Source organism: Mobula birostris, chromosome 5, assembly GCF_030028105.1.
Source record: "Mobula birostris isolate sMobBir1 chromosome 5, sMobBir1.hap1, whole genome shotgun sequence".
Taxonomy (NCBI): Eukaryota; Metazoa; Chordata; class Chondrichthyes; order Myliobatiformes; family Myliobatidae; genus Mobula; species Mobula birostris.
In genome coordinates this window covers 169098380-169119909 of record NC_092374.1, presented here as the reverse complement: position 1 = coordinate 169119909, position 21530 = coordinate 169098380, and the positions used below count along the sequence as shown (strand labels likewise).

The 21530-nt window shown below is 45.3% G+C and overlaps 1 protein-coding gene across 6 annotated transcripts in view; it reads left to right on the top strand.

The window, feature by feature from the left end:
• LOC140198021 (dedicator of cytokinesis protein 9-like) overlaps positions 1-21530 on the top strand; it is a 352664-nt gene that overhangs the window by 306169 nt on the left and 24965 nt on the right. For all 6 annotated transcript variants that reach the window (XM_072258835.1, XM_072258830.1, XM_072258833.1 and 3 more), the window contains exons 42-45: positions 945-1058; positions 5714-5929; positions 7753-7810; positions 16867-16973. In XM_072258835.1, the coding sequence (XP_072114936.1) occupies positions 945-1058; positions 5714-5929; positions 7753-7810; positions 16867-16973 (495 nt within the window). The remainder of the gene's footprint in view (positions 1-944; positions 1059-5713; positions 5930-7752; positions 7811-16866; positions 16974-21530) is intronic.

Below are 21530 nucleotides of genomic sequence, written 5' to 3'. Positions count from 1 at the left end.
AATTTGAAGATACTTTGAACCTTGTTCCCTGCTACATACCATGCTACAAAGACCAGGGAGTTGAATTTCATCCTTGACCCCTTGCCCTGTACTGTTGCGTAGAACAGACTTGAATGGGACCGAACTTTGGAAGGTGGGTACGAGGTACAGCTCCTGTTATATCATTGGGTGTAACTGATGAATTTCCACCTCCTCGCATTTACAAAGAACAAAGTGAAAGACTTTTGGGAAGTCTGTGGTGTTTGAGTTTTCAAATCTGTTGCCATCCACAAGAGGAAGATGGCAGTTTTGTGAGATTGTTTGGTGCAGTAAGTCAGTTATGTGGATGAGTAAAGGGTAACAGATTAGACACATTCCTTCCGACAGGATTGAAGGTTGAGGTAACGTAAGCTTTGGGAAAGCAGCACTATAGAGGCTGGAATGGTGAGCCTTGGGGTGGTGGGAGTGAGATACATAGGGTGGCTTTACTAGAGAGACACCAGATTGAATCCTGGGGATATCCTTGTACTTTATGGTGAACAACAGTTGTAATGTAGGAAACATGTCACAGTGCTAATATGTGCTAAGCTCCCTGAAACAGCGGTGTAATATTGACAGAATACGCTCCACTTGGTGATGCTTTGTGAGGGGCAGTTATTGGCTTCAGCACTCCAGCAGAGGTACCTCCTCCAGGTGTGGTTCAGTTGGAAGAGCTGAGTGGAACAAAGGAACTTTAATGGAACAGAAATACCATCACAGAGCAAATACGGACTGGCTTGTTTCTAGCTACAAGTTTAATACCCTACATTTAATGTATTGAATGTAAATGTAACGGATTAAAGTATGCCTGCAAGAAAATGAATCTCAGAGTTGCATCTACGTACTTTGATAATAAATTTACTTTGAACTTCGACTTTTGAACATTTTTGTTTGGAATCGGTAACTGATGGGCTTTCCTTCTGCAGGTGATCATCGCGGTCAGCCAGTTAATAGCTGATGTGATTGGAATTGGAGGGACGCGATTCCAGCAGTCACTGGCGATCGTTAACAATTGTGCCAATAGTGACCGGGCTGTAAAGGTGAGTCAATTATCTTCGTTTCATTATAACATCTGTGATCAGTACCCTTGTGGTCCAGCTTTTTTAGAACACCGTACAGGCCCTTCAGCCCACAATGTGGTGTCGACCCTTTAATCTACTCCAAGATTAATTAACTTTCCTCCCACGTAACCCGCTATTTTCTTGTATCCATGTACTTAACTAAGTCTTTTGAATGTCCGTAATGCGTCTGCCTTTATCACAACCTTTGGTAACGCTTTCCAAGTACTTACCACCTTCTGTGTAAAGGAAAAAAAAAACAACACACACCTATCTCCAACATCTCCCCTATACTTTCCTCGAAGCTCCTTATAGATATGTCCCCTTGTGTTACCCATTTCTGCCTTGGGAAAAAAACTCCAGCTATCCACTCTATCTATGCTTCCTGCTATCTTTTACACCTCGATCAAGTCACATCTCATCCTCTTTCTCTCCGAAGAGAAAAGCTGTAGCTTGCTCAGTCTACCCTCATGAGACGTGCTCTCTCATCCTGCAGTATCCTGGTAAATCTCCTCTGCATCCTCTCGAAAGCTTCCACATCCTTCCTGTAATGAGGTGACCAGGAATGTAGCCATGGTTCCCAGGGCTCTGGCTTTAATGCTTATGTCATCACAGTTCTACGCTCCTGACTGCACCCTCCTCCCTCCCTCCACTCATTCCTCCTACTCAACCCCTTGGTCAACCATGGTTGCCCGTGGACTGAACTATTCCAGCTCACTCATGGCTCTTCTTCCTCCTGCTCTCCATCCTAATCCCCCTGGCAGTGTCCAACTGTCAATAAGCATGTCTCCTTTCCCTATCACTCGCTGACCTTCAGAATCAAAATCAAGTTCACTGTCACAGTCTTGTATGCTGTTAAATTTGTTGTTTGCAGCAGCTACAAACTATAAAAATAAACCAACAATGCAAAATTTAGGAATAACGATGTATTGTCCATGAGAAATCTGATGGTGGTGAGGAGGAAGTTGTTCCCGAATCACTGAGTGTGGGTCTTCAGCTCCTGTACCCCCGACTGTGTTAATGAGACGAGGCGTGTCCCAGGTGGTGAGAGCCCTTCGTGATGTTTGCTGCCTTCTCGAGGCAACACCAGTTGAACGCGTCCTCGATGGTGGGGGGCAATTGTACCCATGATGGAGCTGGCTGAATCTACAGCTGTCTGCAGCATTGTGCACATCGGAGTCTGCATACCAGGCAGGGATGCAGCCAGTCAGAGTGCTCTCCGCCGTACTCCAGCTCTCTGTTAGTAACCAATTAATTTTAACCCATTAACAAACCTTTACTCAACCTACTTACTGCTCAGTCTTCACTCAGTCCCTCGTAACAACTCTGCAACTTCCAAATCCTCTCCGTGGCATTTCTATCAATCTGTGGTAACGTCCCTCTGCCAAATGCTACAGCCGCTGATAACTCAGCCCTCTGGTGATGTTCTCTTGTGAATCCCCATGCTTATTGCTTTCCCCACTGGCCGTCCTGCCCTCAGGTGCCTGAGCCCCAAGCCCTGGCATCCGCTGCCTGAATTACTCACCGGCTCTCCTCTTCTCAGAGGCTCCTTGGAACCTCTCTCCAAGAACGCACTTTAAATCACCATTCTTGATATCTCCCCATAGAGCATGGACAGGCCATTTGGCCCACAATGTTTGTGCTAACCCTGATGCCAAACTAAATCATCTGCCTATACCTGATCTATATCCCTCTATCGCCTGCCTGCTCATGTGTTAATAGTTGTTAAACCCCATCCTGGCAGCACGTCCCAGGCACTCACCAGTCTCTGTGTAAAAAGAAAACTTGCCATACAAGTCTCCTTTAAGCCTCCCTGATGCAGAGTTTCAATTGAAATGCCAACAATTTCCCCCCACCACCACCAATGGAATTGGAATTGGTTTGTTATTGTCACATGTACCAAAATACAAAGAAAAGCTTATCTTGCAAGCTGTTCATACAGTTCAAATCATTACACAGTGCATTGAGGTAGAACAAGGTAAAACAATAACAATGCAGAGTAAAGAGCACCAGCCATAGAGGAAGTGGGGCATGTGGAAAATGAGGTGCAAGATCATAATGAGGTAGATCGGGAAGTCCAGAGTCCATCTGATTGTACTAGGGAACCATTCAGTAGTCTTAGAACAGCAGGGTAGATGCCTTCTTGAGCATGTCTGACCCATTGAGTTCCTCCAGCAGATCATGTGTTGCTTGTTTAAGCTTTCCATCTCTTACCCTGAAGCTATACCCTCTAGTGTTAGACATTTCCACCATGGGGAAAAGACTGATTAATCTCCCCTGTCTATGCTGTTTGTAATTTTATACTACAGATATTGAACAGTACCCTTATGCAATAAGATGGACCCTAGAATTCTCAATACACCTCAGCATGACATTGCACTTTATCTGTCTACCTGGCACTGCACTTTCATCTTAACTGTGTCACTTTGTTCTGCGTTCTGTTGTTGTTCTTTCCTTGCACTGATGTGATGAGATGATCTGTCTGGATGACATGCTTCTCACTGTACCTGGGTACATGACAGCAATAAACCAATTTCACCAATTATGTCCTTGTATCATGTTGCTCACTGCCTAATAATACTTCTCTGAAACCCTGTGGAAGTTTTACTCGGGTCACAGGCACAGTGCAGATGCACGTTGTTGTAATCTGCTGTAGATCTTCCTCTATTTAGCTCACTGTTCATTAACCTTGTGACCCTGTGCCTCGACTGGAGCCCAGTTCTACCCTGCCCTCCTCTTGTCGCCTGCACAGCACCTGTTGCTCAGGATAAAACCCTCGTGAGAGACAATCTGAACAATAGCAGAGGGTCATTAACGCAAGAGATTCTGCAGGTGATGGAAATCCAGAGCAACGCACGCAGAATGCTGGAGGAACTCAGCAGATCAGGCAGCTTTTGCGGAAATGAATAAACAGTCGATGTTTTGGGCCAAGATAGTGGAGGTTGATTTTGTTTTCAGCACCTTCTTCCCCCCCCACCCATCTGCACTTCCCCTCATCCCCTGTTTTCTCTGCCATTTCATCACCCCTAAACTCAGGGAAGATAAACTAGGCCAGAGACAGGAGAGGCTGTGGAAGCTGGAAGCAGCTCACAGTCTGCTGCAGGTACTCAGTGGGTCTGTGGGGTGGGAAGGAACTGCCAGCGTTTCAGATCGAGACCCTGCATTCGAACTGAAAGCGGAGAGGGGAGATGGCCAGTACAAGGAGGGGAGGGGGAGTGTTGAGACGGGGGCCAGAGGTGATTGGTGGATCAGTCTAGGGTGCTGAACTCAACTGGAGTCCATGTTGTCAGTGCCAGAAATAGATGGTTGGTTTTCACTAAGGACACTTCCTCAGTAAATAATTATTCACTCACGAGTTAATATGATTCCATGCACCATATATGCTCCACAATCAGGAATGCATGGGCAGTGGGAGCGTGTCAACTACGTGAGAATTGCTCAGTAGAAACACTAATGCACATGGCAGACAACTATTCTATGCATCAACCTTTAAATAAGCTGGTGAAATATATGTCATCTACTTCCCCTTTTAAATAAAAGTATCTTACTCTTAACTTCTGTATTTTATGAAGTTCAAAGTATTATATTAATGTAACTTTGCTGTATTTTACATGACATACTATCACATGATGTGTCAAATCCTCAGAATCTAGTTGATCACTGTCTTTAATAACATCTTCAAAAGAGGATATGTCTGCTAATCATTTTCCACCTGTACTGCCATTACATATAAAAGTGAATGAACTGAAATAACTTTTCACACTTACTTTCCATGATACAAAATAGAATTCACAGTTTGAGCTTTTTTTTCATTTTTAAAACTACTAATTTTCACTTGACGCACGAGAATTCTGTATGTACAAATACTGGCTAAACAAGAGTTTGCTGTATGTGAAGCAGGGAAGTAAATATTCTGCCAAACTGGCTGTTGTTCACTTTTGTTCATTTGCGTTGGTTTGAGAATCTTGGCCTACGTTAGTGTCTTTCGGTCAAGGAGTGTGAAATGGGAAGCAACTGTTTAGTAACTGTTTGTAACTGTTTAGTGAAAGTTTAGTACTTGCTGATGGGGTGCGTTTTCATATAATGACCTAAAAACCTGGCGAGAATAGGCTGACCTTTTGTAGTTAAACCATAACTAGATTATTACGTCTTGTTCCAATTGGCACACTTTGGGCAGGATGTAAAGATGGCAGAGGAGGTGCAAAGCCGGTGTACAAAAACATTTCCAGGTTTGAGGAACTTCAGTCTCCAACGTTCCACTGGAGAAGCTGAGGCTGAAGAAAGGAAGTTTGTGACAGTGATGGACACGATGTGTGTAGGGTATAGGTTTAAGCAGAGTCAGTGGAGTGAGGCTGATGCTTTAAGGACCAGAGCACAGGATCAAAATGAGTGGTGGTTGTTGGAGAATCTATTTTACTCAGGAGTTATTTAAGATCCGAGCCCTGTGAGGGAGGTGGAAACAGAAGCACTTGTGGTATTCAAAAGGGAGTTGGATAGGCACCTGGGAAGGAGTAATGCAAAGACCAATGAGGAAAGTTTGGGGAGTGAGAGAAATGTCCTGAATCACTTTCTCTCCAGAGGTCCTATATGGATTAAATGTCCTCCTTGTGTTAATTCATTTGTTGCCATGGTTTCAGTCTACAGGATTCCCTTCTGATGTCAAAGACCTAACCAAACGCATTCGCACAGTGCTGATGGCCACAGCTCAGATGAAGGAGCATGAAAACGACCCGGAAATGCTGGTGGATCTTCAGTACAGTCTGGCAAAGTCCTACGCCAGCACTCCCGAGTTGAGGAAAACCTGGCTGGACAGCATGGCAAAAATCCACGTCAAAAACGGGGATCTCTCTGAGGTAATCCAACCAGAGCTCTCATTCCCTTTCTGAATGTGACATGCGTTTCCGTAGCACCTTTCGCATCATCAGGGGGTCTTCACAAGTTAAAGGTTAGGAGAAATGGCAGCCGATTTGCGAGCAACAAGCTTCCACAAGCAAATTGTGGGATTAACATTGTGTAGATGGTCAGTGGACCTGTATCTCTCCTCAGTGACTGTTCTTGCCTTAGAATCTTTTACATCACCTGGGAGACCAGATGGCACCACAATTTAACATCTCATCCTAAATCTGAATCAGGTTACTTTCAGCGTCTAATATGATGCGAAATTTGTTGTTTGGTGGCAGCAGTACAGTGCAAAGACACAAAATCACTATAAATATCGAAATAAATAGTACAAAGAAAGGAATAACGAGGTAGTATCAATGGGTTAATGGAGTGTTTAGAAATCTGATTGTGGAGAGGAAGAAGCTGTTTTGGGATCGTTGAGTAAAGGTCTTTTCAGGATCCTGGGCCTCCTCCCCATGTTAGTAATGAGAAGAGGGCAAGTCTCGGATGGTGAGGGTCCTTAGTGCCTCACGCTGCCTTCTTGAGCCACCGCCCTTGAAGGTGTCCTTCATGGTGGGGAGGCTGGTGCCTGCGATGGAACTGGCTGAGTCAAAGACCCTCTGCAGTCTCTTGCCATCCTGTACTTTGCAGCCTCCGTACCAGGCAGTGATGCAACCAGTCAAATGCTCTCCGCTGTGCATCTATAAAAATTAGACTGGTAACATGTCAAATCTGCTCAAGCTCTGAACAAAGTGAAGCTGCCACTATGCTGCCTTTGTGATTGCATCAATGCATTGGACCCACAGTAAATCCTCTGAGGTGTTGACACCCAGGGACAAAATAACTATTCACCTTTCCACTGCTGACTCCTCAATGACGATCGGTGCGAGTTCTCCCAACTTCGCCTTCCTGGAATCCTCAATCAGTTTCTTGGGCTTGCTGAAGCTGACTGCAAGGTTGTTGTTATGGCACCACTCGACCAGCCTGTCTGTCTCGCTCCTGTACTCCTACTGGTTGCCATCTGAGACTTTACCAACAGCAGTGTCAGCTACGAGGTCATATACATCCTTGAGACGGGCCTGTGTTGATTGTCACCAGGAGGAGACTTTATCACCGATCTGTGGTATCCTGATGAGGAAGTCGAGGATCCAGTTGTAGAGGGAGGTACAGAGGTCCAGGTTTAGAAGAATGGTGATTAGTATTGAGGAGATGATGCATTGAGTGCCGAGGTATAATCAGTAAACAGCAGCCTACCTTATGTTTTACTGTTGTCTAGATGCACCAAAGCAGAGTGGAGAGCCAGTGAGATTGCTTCCACTATAGCCGTGTTGCAACAGTTTATGAACTGCAGAGTCCATGTCCTTGCCGAGGCAGAGTGTTAATTCTAGCCATAACCGACCTCTGAAAACAATAGCTGTGATTGCTGCTAGTCTCAGTAGTCAGTTTTTCCAGTCAGTTCAATAACTTGATGAAAGTGGGAAGAAGCTGTTGTTGGACCTTGAGAGGAGGACCTTGAGGCTGCTGTACCTCCTGCCAGCTGGCAGCATCGAGAAGAGGGCAAGGCCCAGATGGCGGGGTCACCTGATGATTGATGTCGCCTTTCCGAGACAATAAGAATGATACTTGTTCTTTCCACTGTGACTTTCAATGGTAACTTTTTTTTTGTGGATAAAACCATGTCACAGAGGTAGCGTCACTCAAAATCTCTTCCGGCCTCTACCAACTTATTTCTGGCTTCCTTTCGGCTTTTATCTCAGTTGCTGACTGCTGGTTCCTCTTTTTCTCTCTGTTTCAGGCGGCCATGTGCTATGTCCATGTAGCAGCTCTGGTGGCTGAATACCTCAGAAGGAAAGGTAAGGTGAACACCTGGATTCTCCTGAAATACCCTGTGGTTTTATTGGTTTTGGTGACGGGGATGTCACTGCCTTTATTGCCCAGCCAGAAATGGGAGTCTGGAAGTAGCCAAGACTCAACAATGGCACAACCAGCAGAGCTGGCACCTCACAGCACCAGAGATGCGGGTTCAATCCTTACCTTGGTTGCTGTCTGTGTGAAGTTTGCACGTTCTACCTGAGTGTGCTCCCCACCCTCCCCCAACCTCTTGGGCACTCCATTAACCTCCACCTCCCAAAGATGCAAGTCGGTAGGTTAATTGCCCGCTGTGAATTGCCCCTGCTATGTAGGTGAGTCACCACTGGTAACTGGCATTGGTATCTACCTGTGCTCGGCTGTCGATCTTTAGATGTACACCTTTGTATGTCTTAGATCAAGACGACTTGGTAGAGGAGTGTAAGATTAAAATGGGCATAGATAGAGAGGACAGCCGGTGCTTTTTTCCCCCAGGGGTGTGGTGGCCAATGTCGGAGGACACCCTTTCAAGGTGAGTGGAGGAAGGTTTAGGGGAGATATCAGAGCCAGGTTCTTTTATACTGAGAATGGTGGGTGTGTGGGGCGCACTGTTATGTGTGGTGTTCTCGGCAGGTACATTAGGAAATTTAAGAGACTCTCAAGCACATGGATGAAAGTAAAATGGAGGGAAGGGTTAGGTTCATTGTGGAGTAGGTTATAAGACTGGTAAAACGTGGTGCAGTGCTGTACTGTCTTCTGACATAGTCATTGAGTTGCTGTAACGGATAATCACTTTCCCCAGAGGTGGTGCAGTAACCCATGACCCTGCTTTCCAAAGTACCAGTTAAAATATGCATCATGCCCTAAAATGAACCAGTGCCAAGCCTGCTGGTTGGACAATAACAAAAAAGAAAATCCAACTAAACACTGAAGCCATGGAAACAAGGGTGTTGAATTAACTGCTTCAAAGCGTCATTATCTCATTGTTCCTCACACAAAGACGAGTCACGTTGGGATATTCAGTGTAGAATATTCATGACAGTAATCCTTACTGTCCCAGCACCTGATCTCTGTACGTAGTCTGACGGGTTAGAGAACGTCAGGGACTTACCCAGGTATAACTTAATTACTGTAGGAAAAAGGATTTTCTCCCACCACCACTTCATGCCATGAGGTTCAGAACCCCATTACCCTCCGGGTGACAAGACTCTCCTCAACTCTCCTTTCTCCATTGCCAGCTTCCTGAAGTACAAGCCAGTGAATTAATAGTGACTCCCCGAAGGGAAGAAAGTTCTTCCCATGCCAGCAGATTTGGGACCAGTTGTTGCCTGGCAGCCACCGGGCTCCTGGATCAGCTTCACTCACCTTAGAGATGAACTGGTTCCACAGCCTGTGGACTCACTTCCTGGGACTCTGCAGCTCACGTTCTGCCTAAATATTATTTGTGTTTTTTTTTAATTATTTGCAAGATTTGTCCTCTAATGCACATTGGATGTTTGTCAGTCTGTAATGTCTATGTTTTTTCATGGACTCTGTTGGTTTTTTTTGTTTTGCCGGTGCCTGCCAGAAGATGAATCTCAAGGTTGTATATGGTGTACGTACTTTGATAATGAACTTGAACTTTAGATGGGCCTCTCAACCATTTTATACGCGCTCTGGAAATTGTCCTGCTGCTTGGTGTGAAGGACAATTGACTTGCCAGTGTAGGTTGTTTCAAGCATGTGGAATGCTTGTGATCAGCTCCCGCCCTGACCCCTCACAGTGATTGATGTTCAACTGACGGATCTCTTTATATACATAACAGCTGGAATTTCTAACGGTGCATTAATCAATGAATTACAGAGGCTCATGGTTTGAGGAGGACAGTGGTTACTTGACAGGGCTGGCAGCTATGATTCAGGACTTTTGATCCAGAGATGAGTTCAAATCGTATTCTGGTAGATGGGAAGTTTAATTTCAAACATTTAAAAACAAAACTGAAAACATAAAATTGTAGTGTAAGCATGAAACTCCTGCATTGTTGTGGACTTTCATCTCCCTTACTGATCCCAGATGGGTGGTCCTTACCCAGTCTGGTATTCACATGAATCCAGACTCTCCAATGTCATGGGCACAGACCTTCCAGCCATTATTGAAGTACCCAACCACACTGATCACATTTTACTCTCCCCACACTCCCATCAACTCCCTCTCCAAGTTCTTGCCAGAGAGAAGGGTTTTAACAGTCAGACACCCAACACTGGAAAGACTCAGCAGGTCGAGGAGCATCTGCGGGAAGAGAGAGAGAGAGATGTTGATAATCTGTCAGAATTGGCCAGCTCTGAAGCAAACAAGAAAGGCTACCTGTCTGAGATTGTTAAATTCAGTGTGTGAGGTCTGTAAGTTGTCTGCTGACAGGTATTAGATCTGAATTTGGGTTTTTTTTTTAGAGCGACATAAGGGGTCAAAAGAGTAAGGATGGGAAAGGGAATTAAGTGTCAGACATTGGAAGCTTGTGAAATGAGGGACTTGTTCTGCAAAGTGGTCAACTAGTGTGTGTCTTGGTTTTTGCAGTGCTGAAGAGACCACATTGTGAGCACTGAATGCGGTGCACACTATTAGAAGGTGAAGAACAGAGAGATTTAGAAAGGAAATTCCAGAGCTCAGGGTCCTGGCAGTTGACCACTGGCAGCCATGCCTTCCAGTGACAAATTTTTGGGATGATCAATTAATCAGAAATGTAGAACAGTGGTCCCCGACCTCCGGGCTGCGGACCGATGCTGGGCCGCGAAGCATGCAGGGATGCAGCGGTAGCCGGGACACACCCAGCACATCTTTAAGAAAAAAAGTCAAAATAAACAAGCTAATTAATTAGGTGCCACGCAATCGGCAATCGCCTCTGATCTGGGCCGACATTTACGTGCCGGGCGGCACCTAATTAATTAGCTTGTTCTTTTGGCTCTTTTCTTAAAGATGTGCTGGGTGCATTCCGGCCACTGCTGCATTCTTCGCAGCAATGTATCGGTCTGCGGCCCAGAGGTTGGGGACCACTGACGTAGAAGGTCGAGATCTTGGGATTGTCAGGCTAGAGGAGATTACAGAGGTGAGTAGAGTAGGCAGAGGCTGTGGAAGAATTGTGAAGCAAGGATAAGAAGTTTAGAATATCAGGTATTTTGGGTAACTGAGAGAAAGGACGTGGTTCTGGAGTTTGGCATCTACAAGTGTCCTTATATGTTTTTACGATTAATGTGTCTACTGCTGTCATGGTAGCTGGTTTATTATTGTTACATGTACCAGAATGCGGGGAAAAGCTTTGCCATCCAGACAAATCATTACATACATTAATTTATTTCGACATTTAACGCGGAACAGGCCTTCTAGCCCAATGTGACGCACCGCACAGCAACCCATATGTTTATCGCTAGGCTAACCGAATTACAGAACAACTTACAATGCCCATTTCACCCACTAATGGGTACGTCTTTGGCCTGTGGGAGGGAACCAGAGCGCCCAGAAGAAATCCACACATCCAACTGGGAGGATGTACCGACTGCTTACAAACTCCAAACTCTGCCGCCCCGAGCTGTAATAGTGTCACGCTAGCCATTAAATACATTGAGGTAGTGGAGCGGAAAACGACGAAGGGTCTCTGCCCATAATGGCAACTGTGCTTCTTCCTACGGATGCTGTCTGGCTTGCTGCGTTCCACCAGCATTTTGTGTGTGTGTAGAATGCTGTGTTACGGTTATGGAGAAAGTACAGACAGACAAATGAAGTGCAGAGGCACTGCGACGTAGACTGGGAGATCAGGAGTTCATCTCTATTGTACTAGAGGCTATCTAAGAGCACTTTCACCCTTTCTCTTCCCCTCCCTTACCCTCATAACCTGCCCATTACCTGGTTCTCCACCCGCTTCCCGTTATTCCATGGTCCACTGCCCTCTCCTATTAGACTCCTCCTTCTTCCACCTATCCCCTCCCAGCCTGTCGCCCTATCTCCCTTCCCCCACCCACCTGTCCCCTCACCTGGTCTCACCTATCACCTGCCGGCTTGTACTCCTCCCCAAACTTCTTATTCTGGTGTCTGCCCGCTTCCTTTCCAGTCGTAATGAAAGACCTCGGCCTCAAATGGCCACAGATGCTGCCTGACTTGCTGAGTTCCCCCAGCATTTTGTGCATGTTGGTCAAGATTTCTAGCATCTGCAGAATGTCATGTGTCTCCTTTACATAAACAAATGAGTAGAAGTGGCCTTGGTTTAATATCTCCTCAGAAAAGTGGTCCTCCAGAGGTGCACCCAAGGGTCAGGCCTCAGTTTCTGTGCTTGAGTTTCTGGAATGAAACTTGAACCAATGCCTTATTGATTGATTGATTGACATAGAGTATAGTATAAGCCCTTCGAGTCACACTGCCAAGCAATTAGTGCGCATGCCCCAGTCGTGCATGCAGCCTGTGACAACCGTTCCAATCGGATTCTTACTTTTTTCTTCTTACTTTTTAACTTACGTTATTTTTTGTATTTTTTTTAACGGTAACACATCGAAGCTGCACCCTCTCTAACATGCTGGTAGAGAGAGTTTTATTTGGGGTTTTAGCGCTGGAAATAGTTACATCCCGACACACGGGACAGAAGCATCGTCGCATTGTTCATTCCAGAGACCAGCTGCTTGCGCTAATGCTGGCCGGTTTAGCGAGCAGAGCAGCAGACACCCCTGCTGAAATCTGGAGGAAAACACACAGAGGATGCGGAGGGGGATCACAAAGTTGAGGAAAGAGGACCAGGTTGAGACAACAGAGACTTACGAAGAAGAGGAGTTCGGTGGGGAATAAAATGGACGCGTTCACGGCGCTAGCCAGGCGTCGGAGAACATTTCGGGAGTGCAGTGTTATGTGTTTCACTGGAATGGGGCTGCACGAGGACATACCCGATCAAAACTTCTCCATAGATGGCTTTCAGACCGTTCCGGCTGACCGGAAGTGCACTGAGAGCGGTAAGCGTAAAAGAGTTGGGTGCTTACTGTTCTGGTTAACAACAGATGGTGCAATCCGGGTCATATTACGATCGAGGAACGTGTTTTTTTTAGACCGGATATTGAACTTTTTACTTTTGGACTTCGGCCACATTCCACCAAGATTCAACACTGGGCGGCACGGGAGGTCGTTCCTGCCTGTGGCCATCGAACTTGCAGCTCCTTCCGTGGAGGGTCAGACACCCTGAGCCAATAGACTGGTCATGGACTTTTTTCCATCTGGCAGAGTTTGCATTTTGTTGTTTGATTGTTTGTTGTTTTTGTATTGCTATAGTTATGCTCTATTCTTGGTTGGTGTGGCTGTAACGAAATCTGATTTCCCTCGGGATCAATAAAGTATATCTATCTATCTATCTAATTCCCCAATTTAATATAGCCTGATCACAGGATAATTTGCAATGATCAATTAACCAACCAACCAGTACATCTTTGGACTGTGGGAGGAAACCAGAGCACCCAGAGGAAACCCACATGGTCATGGGGAGAACGTACAAACTCCTTACAGGCAGCACCAGGAATTGAACCTGGGTCACTGGTACAGTGAAGCATTGGGCTAGCCACTATGCTACTGTGCCATCCTATAACTCGAAGGAGAAAGTGTCGCCCAGACACTGTTGATCATCACGGCATTCGGGTGCTGTTATTTCATTATGGTAAATTGGTTTGCTACTGTCACAGGTGGAGCTGTAATACCTGTGTGGAGGGCAGCTGAACCGAAGGCAAAAGTTGTTCCTGATATTGGAGTTAATTTATTGTTTGAATCCAGCATGTGAGCACCCTATCCAATTCTACCATTTCCCGAGAAACATCATTGGCTCCCAAGTTCCATCACTTAGATTAGATAAATATAATCTTGTTTCCATCTGCTTCATCAAATCTGGTTGTTGTTGGATTATTTAGGAGGTCAGGGAGAAGGCTCCCATCTCTCTAGTAACACTGAAAATGAAAATACTCATCTCCAATGGTCCTGCTGTTGTTACAGAAACGTACCATGTGTGAAACTTTCCTCATATTGGAAAATATAATACAGCTGCAATGTTTTGGTTTAAAAAAAAAATTAAGTTCTCGCCACCAAGTAATAGTGCCATTAACAGGGGAGAGCACACACAAAATGCTGGAGGGACTCAGCAGGCCAGCCAATAATGTGTTGCTTTTTAAATGCTCACCAAAGAACCACAGCAGCCACTAGAGGTCATGAGTCTATTTCTCCGACATTCTCGTCCTGACAGTTGTATTGATTTTTTTTCCCTCTGTGATCATTGTCCTATTTACCAATGGGACAGAAACATAACTTTTTATTACCTTGGTCAACTCGGCAAACTTTTTCTCCCCTGCTGCCTCCAAATGATGTGGATTTCCAGTTGCTGTTTCCAAGTTCAAAGGTGATAGCTTTCATTGCATTGTACAACTGGGAAGTAAATATGGGTAAATGCAACTGAGGTGCAAATCACCTTTGCTCTGATCAGTTTACAGAATAGGCTTAAGGGATTCCTGTTTTGTGTCGTTTCCTGCTTTTTTAAGACATTGCAAATTTTGCTACTTCAGCCGCAGGGACCTGGGTTCATTTCTGAACTCGGGAGTTTTGAGTATTTTCCCTTGAGTGTCTACAAATCCTTCCATGTCACAGCAACATGCAGGTAAATTGATTGACTCTTGTAAATTACCCTTTGGTGTAGGTAGGGCAGTAGGACAATGTGGGGGGGAGTCAATGAGGGAGCGTGTATAGTAGGAAAATAAATGGGGATAGTACTGAGCTGAAGCCAGCATATTCTTGATTGGCCAAGTGGTTTCCTTTTCATGCTGTGACAAAATACTATTAAAGAAAAATCATTTCTGGAAATTCTTGCTAAATCTGCAAATCATAGTTGAATCCCCTAGTTTTGCTGTTGTTGAAACCCATTCAGCCTCTGTCCCCCCTATTTCTTCCAACTTCTTGTGCAGTGGTATCATTGGCCTCCCTCCTCCCAGTGTTAGTAATTCCCTCCAGCACCACAACCTTTCTGGATCTCTGTCTTTCCCAGTTCTGGCCTCTTAATAATTCCCAAATTGAGCATTTTCCCCACCAGCCGGCCTTCAGCTGCCAGGGCTCCAGGTTCTGAGATTCCCACCTAAAGACTCTCCATGTCACTTTCCTACTTTAAGGTGCACCTTAAACTTCTCCCAAAAACTAATTCTCCTCTTTCATATTTATTTCTTTTTCTTTAACCATTTGAAAACAATAGTTTAGGTAAAAGAGCAACACAAACAAAATGCTGGAGGGAATCAGCAGTTCAGATGGGAAGGGGGCGGAAGCCAGATTAAGGTGGTGGGACGAGGGATAGGAGTACAAGCTGACAGGTGATTGGTGAGACCAGGTGAGGGGAGCTTGGGTGGGGAAAGGGGGAATAAAGTCAGAAGCTGGGAGTTGATAGGTAGAAAAGGGATAGGAAGAATTTTATTGGAGAGGACAGTGGATGATAGTAATAGGGAAGAAGGGGGAACCAGAGGGAGGAGATGGGTAAGTGAGGAAAAGGTGTGAGGAAGCAGTCAGAATTATGAATGGAAAAAGAGAAGGGTGGAAGGAAGGGGTGTAGAAAATACCAGATGTTAGAGAAACTGATATTCATACCATCAGGTTGGAAAGTACTCAGATGGAATACTAGCTGTTGGTTTTCTAACCTGAGTTTGACCTCAACATACTTTTTTGGGAAAAAGAGATTACCTTCTGGTTTTTGTTTGTGTTGGCTTGCTCTTACTCCAGTGCATTTGTTCGTTCTCCATTCCATAGTCACGTAAATTGATGTGAAAATGAATTATCACTCACTCCCGGGGTTGAGAATCTGTCAGGGATTGCAGCATTTGCTGAGATTGTTTTCTTCTGGAAAGCGGAAGATAAAGGGTGATCCCTCATGACGGACCTTCACACAGTGAAGGGGACCAAGAGAAGTGATGTAGAGAACCAACTTCCTTTTGTTAGTGAATTAGAACTAAGGACCATAATTTTAAGATTCACAGGGAAAAGCAGGAAAATCCTGTTTCCCTGGAGCAGGGGTTCCCAACTTGGGGTCCACAGACCCTTCGCTTAATGGAATTGGCCCATGGCATAAAAAAGGGTTGGGAACCCCTGCCCGAGAGATTGGGCAGACTGTAAAAGTTATTCCCATCGAATCAGGTTTATTATCACTGACCTATGAAATTTATTGCAACACACATAAAAGTTGCTGGTGAACGCAGCAAGCCAGATCAATAGCAGGGGTCGCAATCTGAAGTGAAATCTATTGTTGTTTTTAGCAATTGCGCAGTGCAAAACATAAAGATTTTGAGACCAGGTGTGGGGAGCTTGGGTGGGGAACTTGGCTCGGTAAGTTACAAAATAATTAAATAATGGAAAAGCAGAATAATGAGGTAACGTTCATTGGTTCATAGACCGTTCAGAAATCTAATCTCAGAGGAGAAGAAGCTGTTCTTTAAATGTTGGGTGTGGATCTTCACGCTGTTGTAGCCCCTCCCTGATGGTAATAGAGTAAAGTAAGTTTTACTGGATAGTGGAAGTCTTCAGTGATGGATACTGCTGTCTTCTGGCATGGGCAGAGAGCGACTTCAAAGTTTAAAGTACTTTTATTATCAAACTATGTATAAATTGTACAACCTTGAGATTTGCCTCCTTACAGGCAGCTACAAAACAAGAAGCCCAAGAGAACCCATTGAGAAAAGGCCTACTAACACCCAAAGCACAGGAAATTTGGCTATACACACTAGGCATGGAAAGGGGATGGTCAGCTATTGTGGCAGATGACACATTGAGACTGATAATCAACCTTCCAGGTGCTGAGTAATCCGAAACCCAGCTGGCCATGTGCGACCCTCACTGTCATCTCACCTCTGTACCTACTGACCTACAGAGCTCTTGGTGAAGCAGCAGTCCAACTCCTCTTTGGCACGACGACTCTGACGTGCTTTGAGGTGCCTCGCTGTGTTCAAAGCGCTCTGCGGATGAAGTGGTTGTTGCAAACAACGTGCAGGCCAGTCATTGGGGAAGAAGCACACTCATGTCACTTTTGCCGCTTTTTCCCCAGGTATATTCAAGCAAGGTTGTTCGGCGTTTAAGGTGATCACGCCCAACATCGATGAGGAAGCAGCAATGATGGAAGATGTAGGAATGCAGGATGTCCACTATAATGAGGTGAGATGATTTGATCTGGACATTCTCACTGCCAACACCTTCATCCTGTACCACAGTTCTTGTGCAATGTCTCTGCTCTGTCAAGGCACTGAGTTCTGATCAGTATTCTGTGTGTGCGTGCGTGCGCGCGCGTGCGCGCACTGAATCACTGACATTGATGGACTGTCCACTTTGGTGGGTCAATATAGCAGTTGGATGTGATATTGTATTTTGAGTTGCATAACACTATGACAAAATGTGCCAAGAGTTTTTTGTGAAGATGTCTTCGAGCTTCTGCCTTCCTAGTGACGAATTTGTGTTTCAGGGTAATGGTCCTGTGAGGGAAAAATTCTGTACTTCCATCATGTCCTTCATAACCTCCATGTCCCGAAGTGCTCTATGGCCAGTGAAGGATATTTTGAGATGTGGCCATTGTTATAAAGTGGGAAAGCCAGCAGCTCTGCAGGGGACAGCAGCATCCCACAGACCGCAGTTTGATAATTACAGACAATCAGAAAAGAACTGCCATTGCTGGACAAACAGACTATGGTCAATGGGTCAGGCAGCATCTATAGAAGGAGAAGCTGTTAACGTTTCAGGTCCAAGGAGCTTTGTCAGATGTGGGACGGGGGAGAATTACAAGTGCAGCTACAGCAGGCAAGGGTGTGTGGGACAAGGGATAGGATGTTAGCAGCTCATGAGCTTCTTTGCATAATGTGTTCCAAATAGTGAGGCTGTGGGGCACACCCAGGAGACAGTACGATTCAGAAAAACTGAGCTGACCTGAAGAGTAGAGCTAATTCTGGGAGAGACCGGAGCAAAGAGTTGGAGAAGTCAGTGACGAATCCTGAAAACTGCAGGATGAGACTCAGGTTTAATATCGCTGACAGATGTTGTGAAGTTTGTTGTTTTGTGGCAGCAGTACAGTCGTCATCAACGGCATCATTCTGTGTTGTGACTTAAGGCAATGGCCATCGTGGTCTTTGACCATAGATGTTCTTGGAAATTTTTCTGTGGAAGTGGTTTGCCATTGCCTTCTTCTGGGCCGGTGTCTCTACAAGATAGGTGATGATTCCCCACCCCCACAAGCCATTATCAATGCTCATCAATACTCCTCAGAGATCGTCTGCCTGGTGCCAGTAGTTGCATAATGAGGACGTGATATGCACCAGCTGCTTGTACGACCATCCACCACCTGCTCCCATAGCTTCACGTGACCCCGATCGAGGGGCTAAGCAGGTGCTACGCCTTGCTCAAGGGTGACCTGCAGGCTAGTGGAGGGAAGGAGTGCCTTACACCTCCCTTGGTGGAGACGTATCTCCACCCCACCACAGCACAGTGCAATATGTAAGAAATGCTATAAATTACAAGAAGAAATATAATATTTTAATTTTAAAATGAATATATTTTAATATTGTACATACAATGACCTGGCTGGTGGTGTAGTAGCATCAGTGCCGGACTTCGGGATGAAAGGTCCTGAGTTCGAATCCAGCCGACTCCCCTGCACGCTTTCCATCCATGCTGGGTTACGAGCTGGTGATCTCTTTGGAAATGCACCCGGCAGAAGACAATGGCAAACCACTGCTGTCACTTTCCTCGTACGCGGTTCCCCACTACGTCAGAGAGGCGTGGAGGGAAATCGTCCGCTAACCGGAGAAACTCCGGATGCGACGTACCTTTCCTTACATACAATTAAGTAAAACAGAGCAAAAACATTGAGGTAATGTTCGTGTGGTTGGTTCATTGTCTGTTCAGAAATCTGATAGTGGAGTGGAAGAAACTATTCCTAAAACGTTGTGTGTGTCTTCAGAGCGGCAGCAGTAAGAAGAGAGGATGTACCGAGTGATGGGAGTCCTTAATGAATGCCCAGTAAGAGACAAGGGGTTATTCTTCAAGCCTGACATGGTCCAGTTGTAATAGTACAGTCAGCCCTCCTTATCCGCGAGGGATTGGTTCTGAGACCCCCCCATGGATACCAAAAAACGCGGATGCTCAAGTCCCTTATTTAACCCGGTTCAGTGCAGGTGGACTTTAGGACCCAGGGTGGCACAGGACCCGCCGCCCTCAGTGTTTCTGTTCCGTTGACTTATAATACCTAATACAATGGAAATGCTATATAAGTAGTTGTTATACTGTATTGTTTAGGGAATAATGACAAGAAAAAAAGTCTGTACATGTTCAGTACAGACACAACCATGGTAGCTCTTCTGGGAACACTGATACCACCTCGGCATCAGCCGATGCCGATTCTCCTGTGATCTTTAAGTTCTTGAGGCCGTGGCGCTTTACACAGCCAGCCAGCCATCATCCCTAGCACTAACACTTCCACAAATTTCAGCTTCTTTCTGCTTTATTGTACAAATGCTGGATTCGCTCTTACCAACCTTATGGCCCACTTCGGAATGCGACATCCCACTTTTCAAAAGATCTAATATTTCTAATTTCTCGGCGAGAGAGAGCACTTTACACTCCCTGTTAGCCTTTGAGAAATTGCTTTGACCACGTAATTGCTTTTTAGGAGCCATTTTTTCACAGAAACAAAGTAGCGAACGAACGAGACGCAAGGCCAATAATGCTCGAATGAGTGCTGGAGAGAGAACTTCTGGGTTTTCCCGATTCGTGGTTGGTTGAATTCGCGCATGCGGAACTCGCGGATAAGGAGGGCCGACCGTACTGGAGGTGACAGACAGATATCGGTGTGGGTGTAGGTTGTTAAATTGAAGCAGTAACGTGATAATGACTTTGGTTTGGAGATGGTGAGTAAGAAGGAAATTTGCTTTTTGACCGGATGCTCCAGGATCTTCTGAAGCCCTTCAAAACTGAATGTCAGCTGCACATCTGCACTACACAGTACACACCTGCAGTGTTAGCATCTTCAACAGTACAGCATCACCTCAGTCCTGGCAGGGTCGAAGCTGATAGCAGCACTCTCCTTTCATCTGCAGCCTGCTGCATTATTAGTTACTGCAAAGATTACATTGTAAGCAAACTTCAGGCTGATAAGAATGCACTGATGTTGCAAATTTAATTATCAGCTATTTCAGAAACGCACGTTGTCATTGATGGACTATTAACCTTTTATCACTAAGTCAGGGCAGCAAATGTTAATTATTGACCAGATCATCATCTACATTTATAATTGCTTGCAGTGTCTCTTTGAATTACTGATAATTGCTACTCTAGATGTGCTTTGATTGGCCTGAGTCAGCTTTGGAAGTTCCAAGGAATCTGATTATTCAGAAACTCCACGGCACAGGATTGTGAATTAAGCCATTCCCACCGGGCAGGATCAGGTTTGAGTGTGGGGTCACCCCACAAAAATAAACTCCTAACTTGCATCTGTACCTCTCACGGCTATTCCCCAACCAAAGAGACTCTGGGTGGGGAACAGCATTAAGAGACAGTTAATAGAAATCTGGTGTTTAATAGAAGTCAGGTGTTTCTACCTTGGGAAATGTACACTCTTGTGAACATTACTCTGTATAACTCTTAAGGGTGTATCCCTATCGAGATCCTTATCGAGACTATGATAAGCCAAAGCTAACAGTGCTTCAATTCACCCTGCTTCCGCTATATTTGTTTCTATTCATTTGATAAAAGTTTTGAAGTAATTTTTTCTCACCATGTCACCTTTAATTGGAGGCACAAGAAGGCAGCACTGTAGGGATGGGAATTACAAGAAGCAATCAGAGCTGTACTCCAGTTTAACCCAGCGATAGCTCAGTATCCGCACCATAACTAGCGCTGCCATTTCCACCTCTGGAAGCACGACACACATCCTACCCAGGTTATGACATCGTTCCGTTCCTGAAAACTGTTCCTAACCCAAAGAATTGGTAGGTCAGAAATGCGACTGCCAGCTATATAATTAAATAAAAGCATATACCAACCAAAAGCAATGTATAGCTAAAGCACAGCATTTAACTTGGCTATTCAGATTCCTGTGCATCATTGCTGGGAACAGAGTCCCTACTCAGCAGAAAATTGCAGCTCCACAGCAGCTGGACAATTGATTTTGCCCTGATCTCCTGAACACTCAGTCGTATGGATGGACTGTACGTAAGTCACGTGTTCATAATGTGGGGAGGTCTAGTACATCTTCACCTCCATTCCAACCCACCACTGTTAAAACTCTCATTTGTGTCCTGTAACCATCAGGTCCACTGATGGCCTGAACTCCCTCATTCTACCCTCTCTGAATTACAGATCAACAATAACCTTACTAACTGCCTCCTAACTCGTATCATTTGTTTGCTATGTGCCGCCTCATCATGACGTGGGCAATCACGGTCTTTCCATGACCATGATTGTTCTTGGCAACTTTTTCTGCAGAAGTGGTTTGCCATTGCTGCCTTTTTTTTTTACAAGACAGGTGACCCCCAGCCATTATCAATACTCTTGAAAGATAGTCCGCTTGGCGTCAGTGTGTCCCAGTACCAGGACTTGTGACATGCATCAGCTGTTCTTACGACCATCCACTGTCTGCTCCCGTGGCTTCACGCGACCCTGATTGAGGGGCTAGGCAGGTGCCTCACCTTGCCCAAGGCGACCTGCAGACTAGCGGAGGGAAGGAGC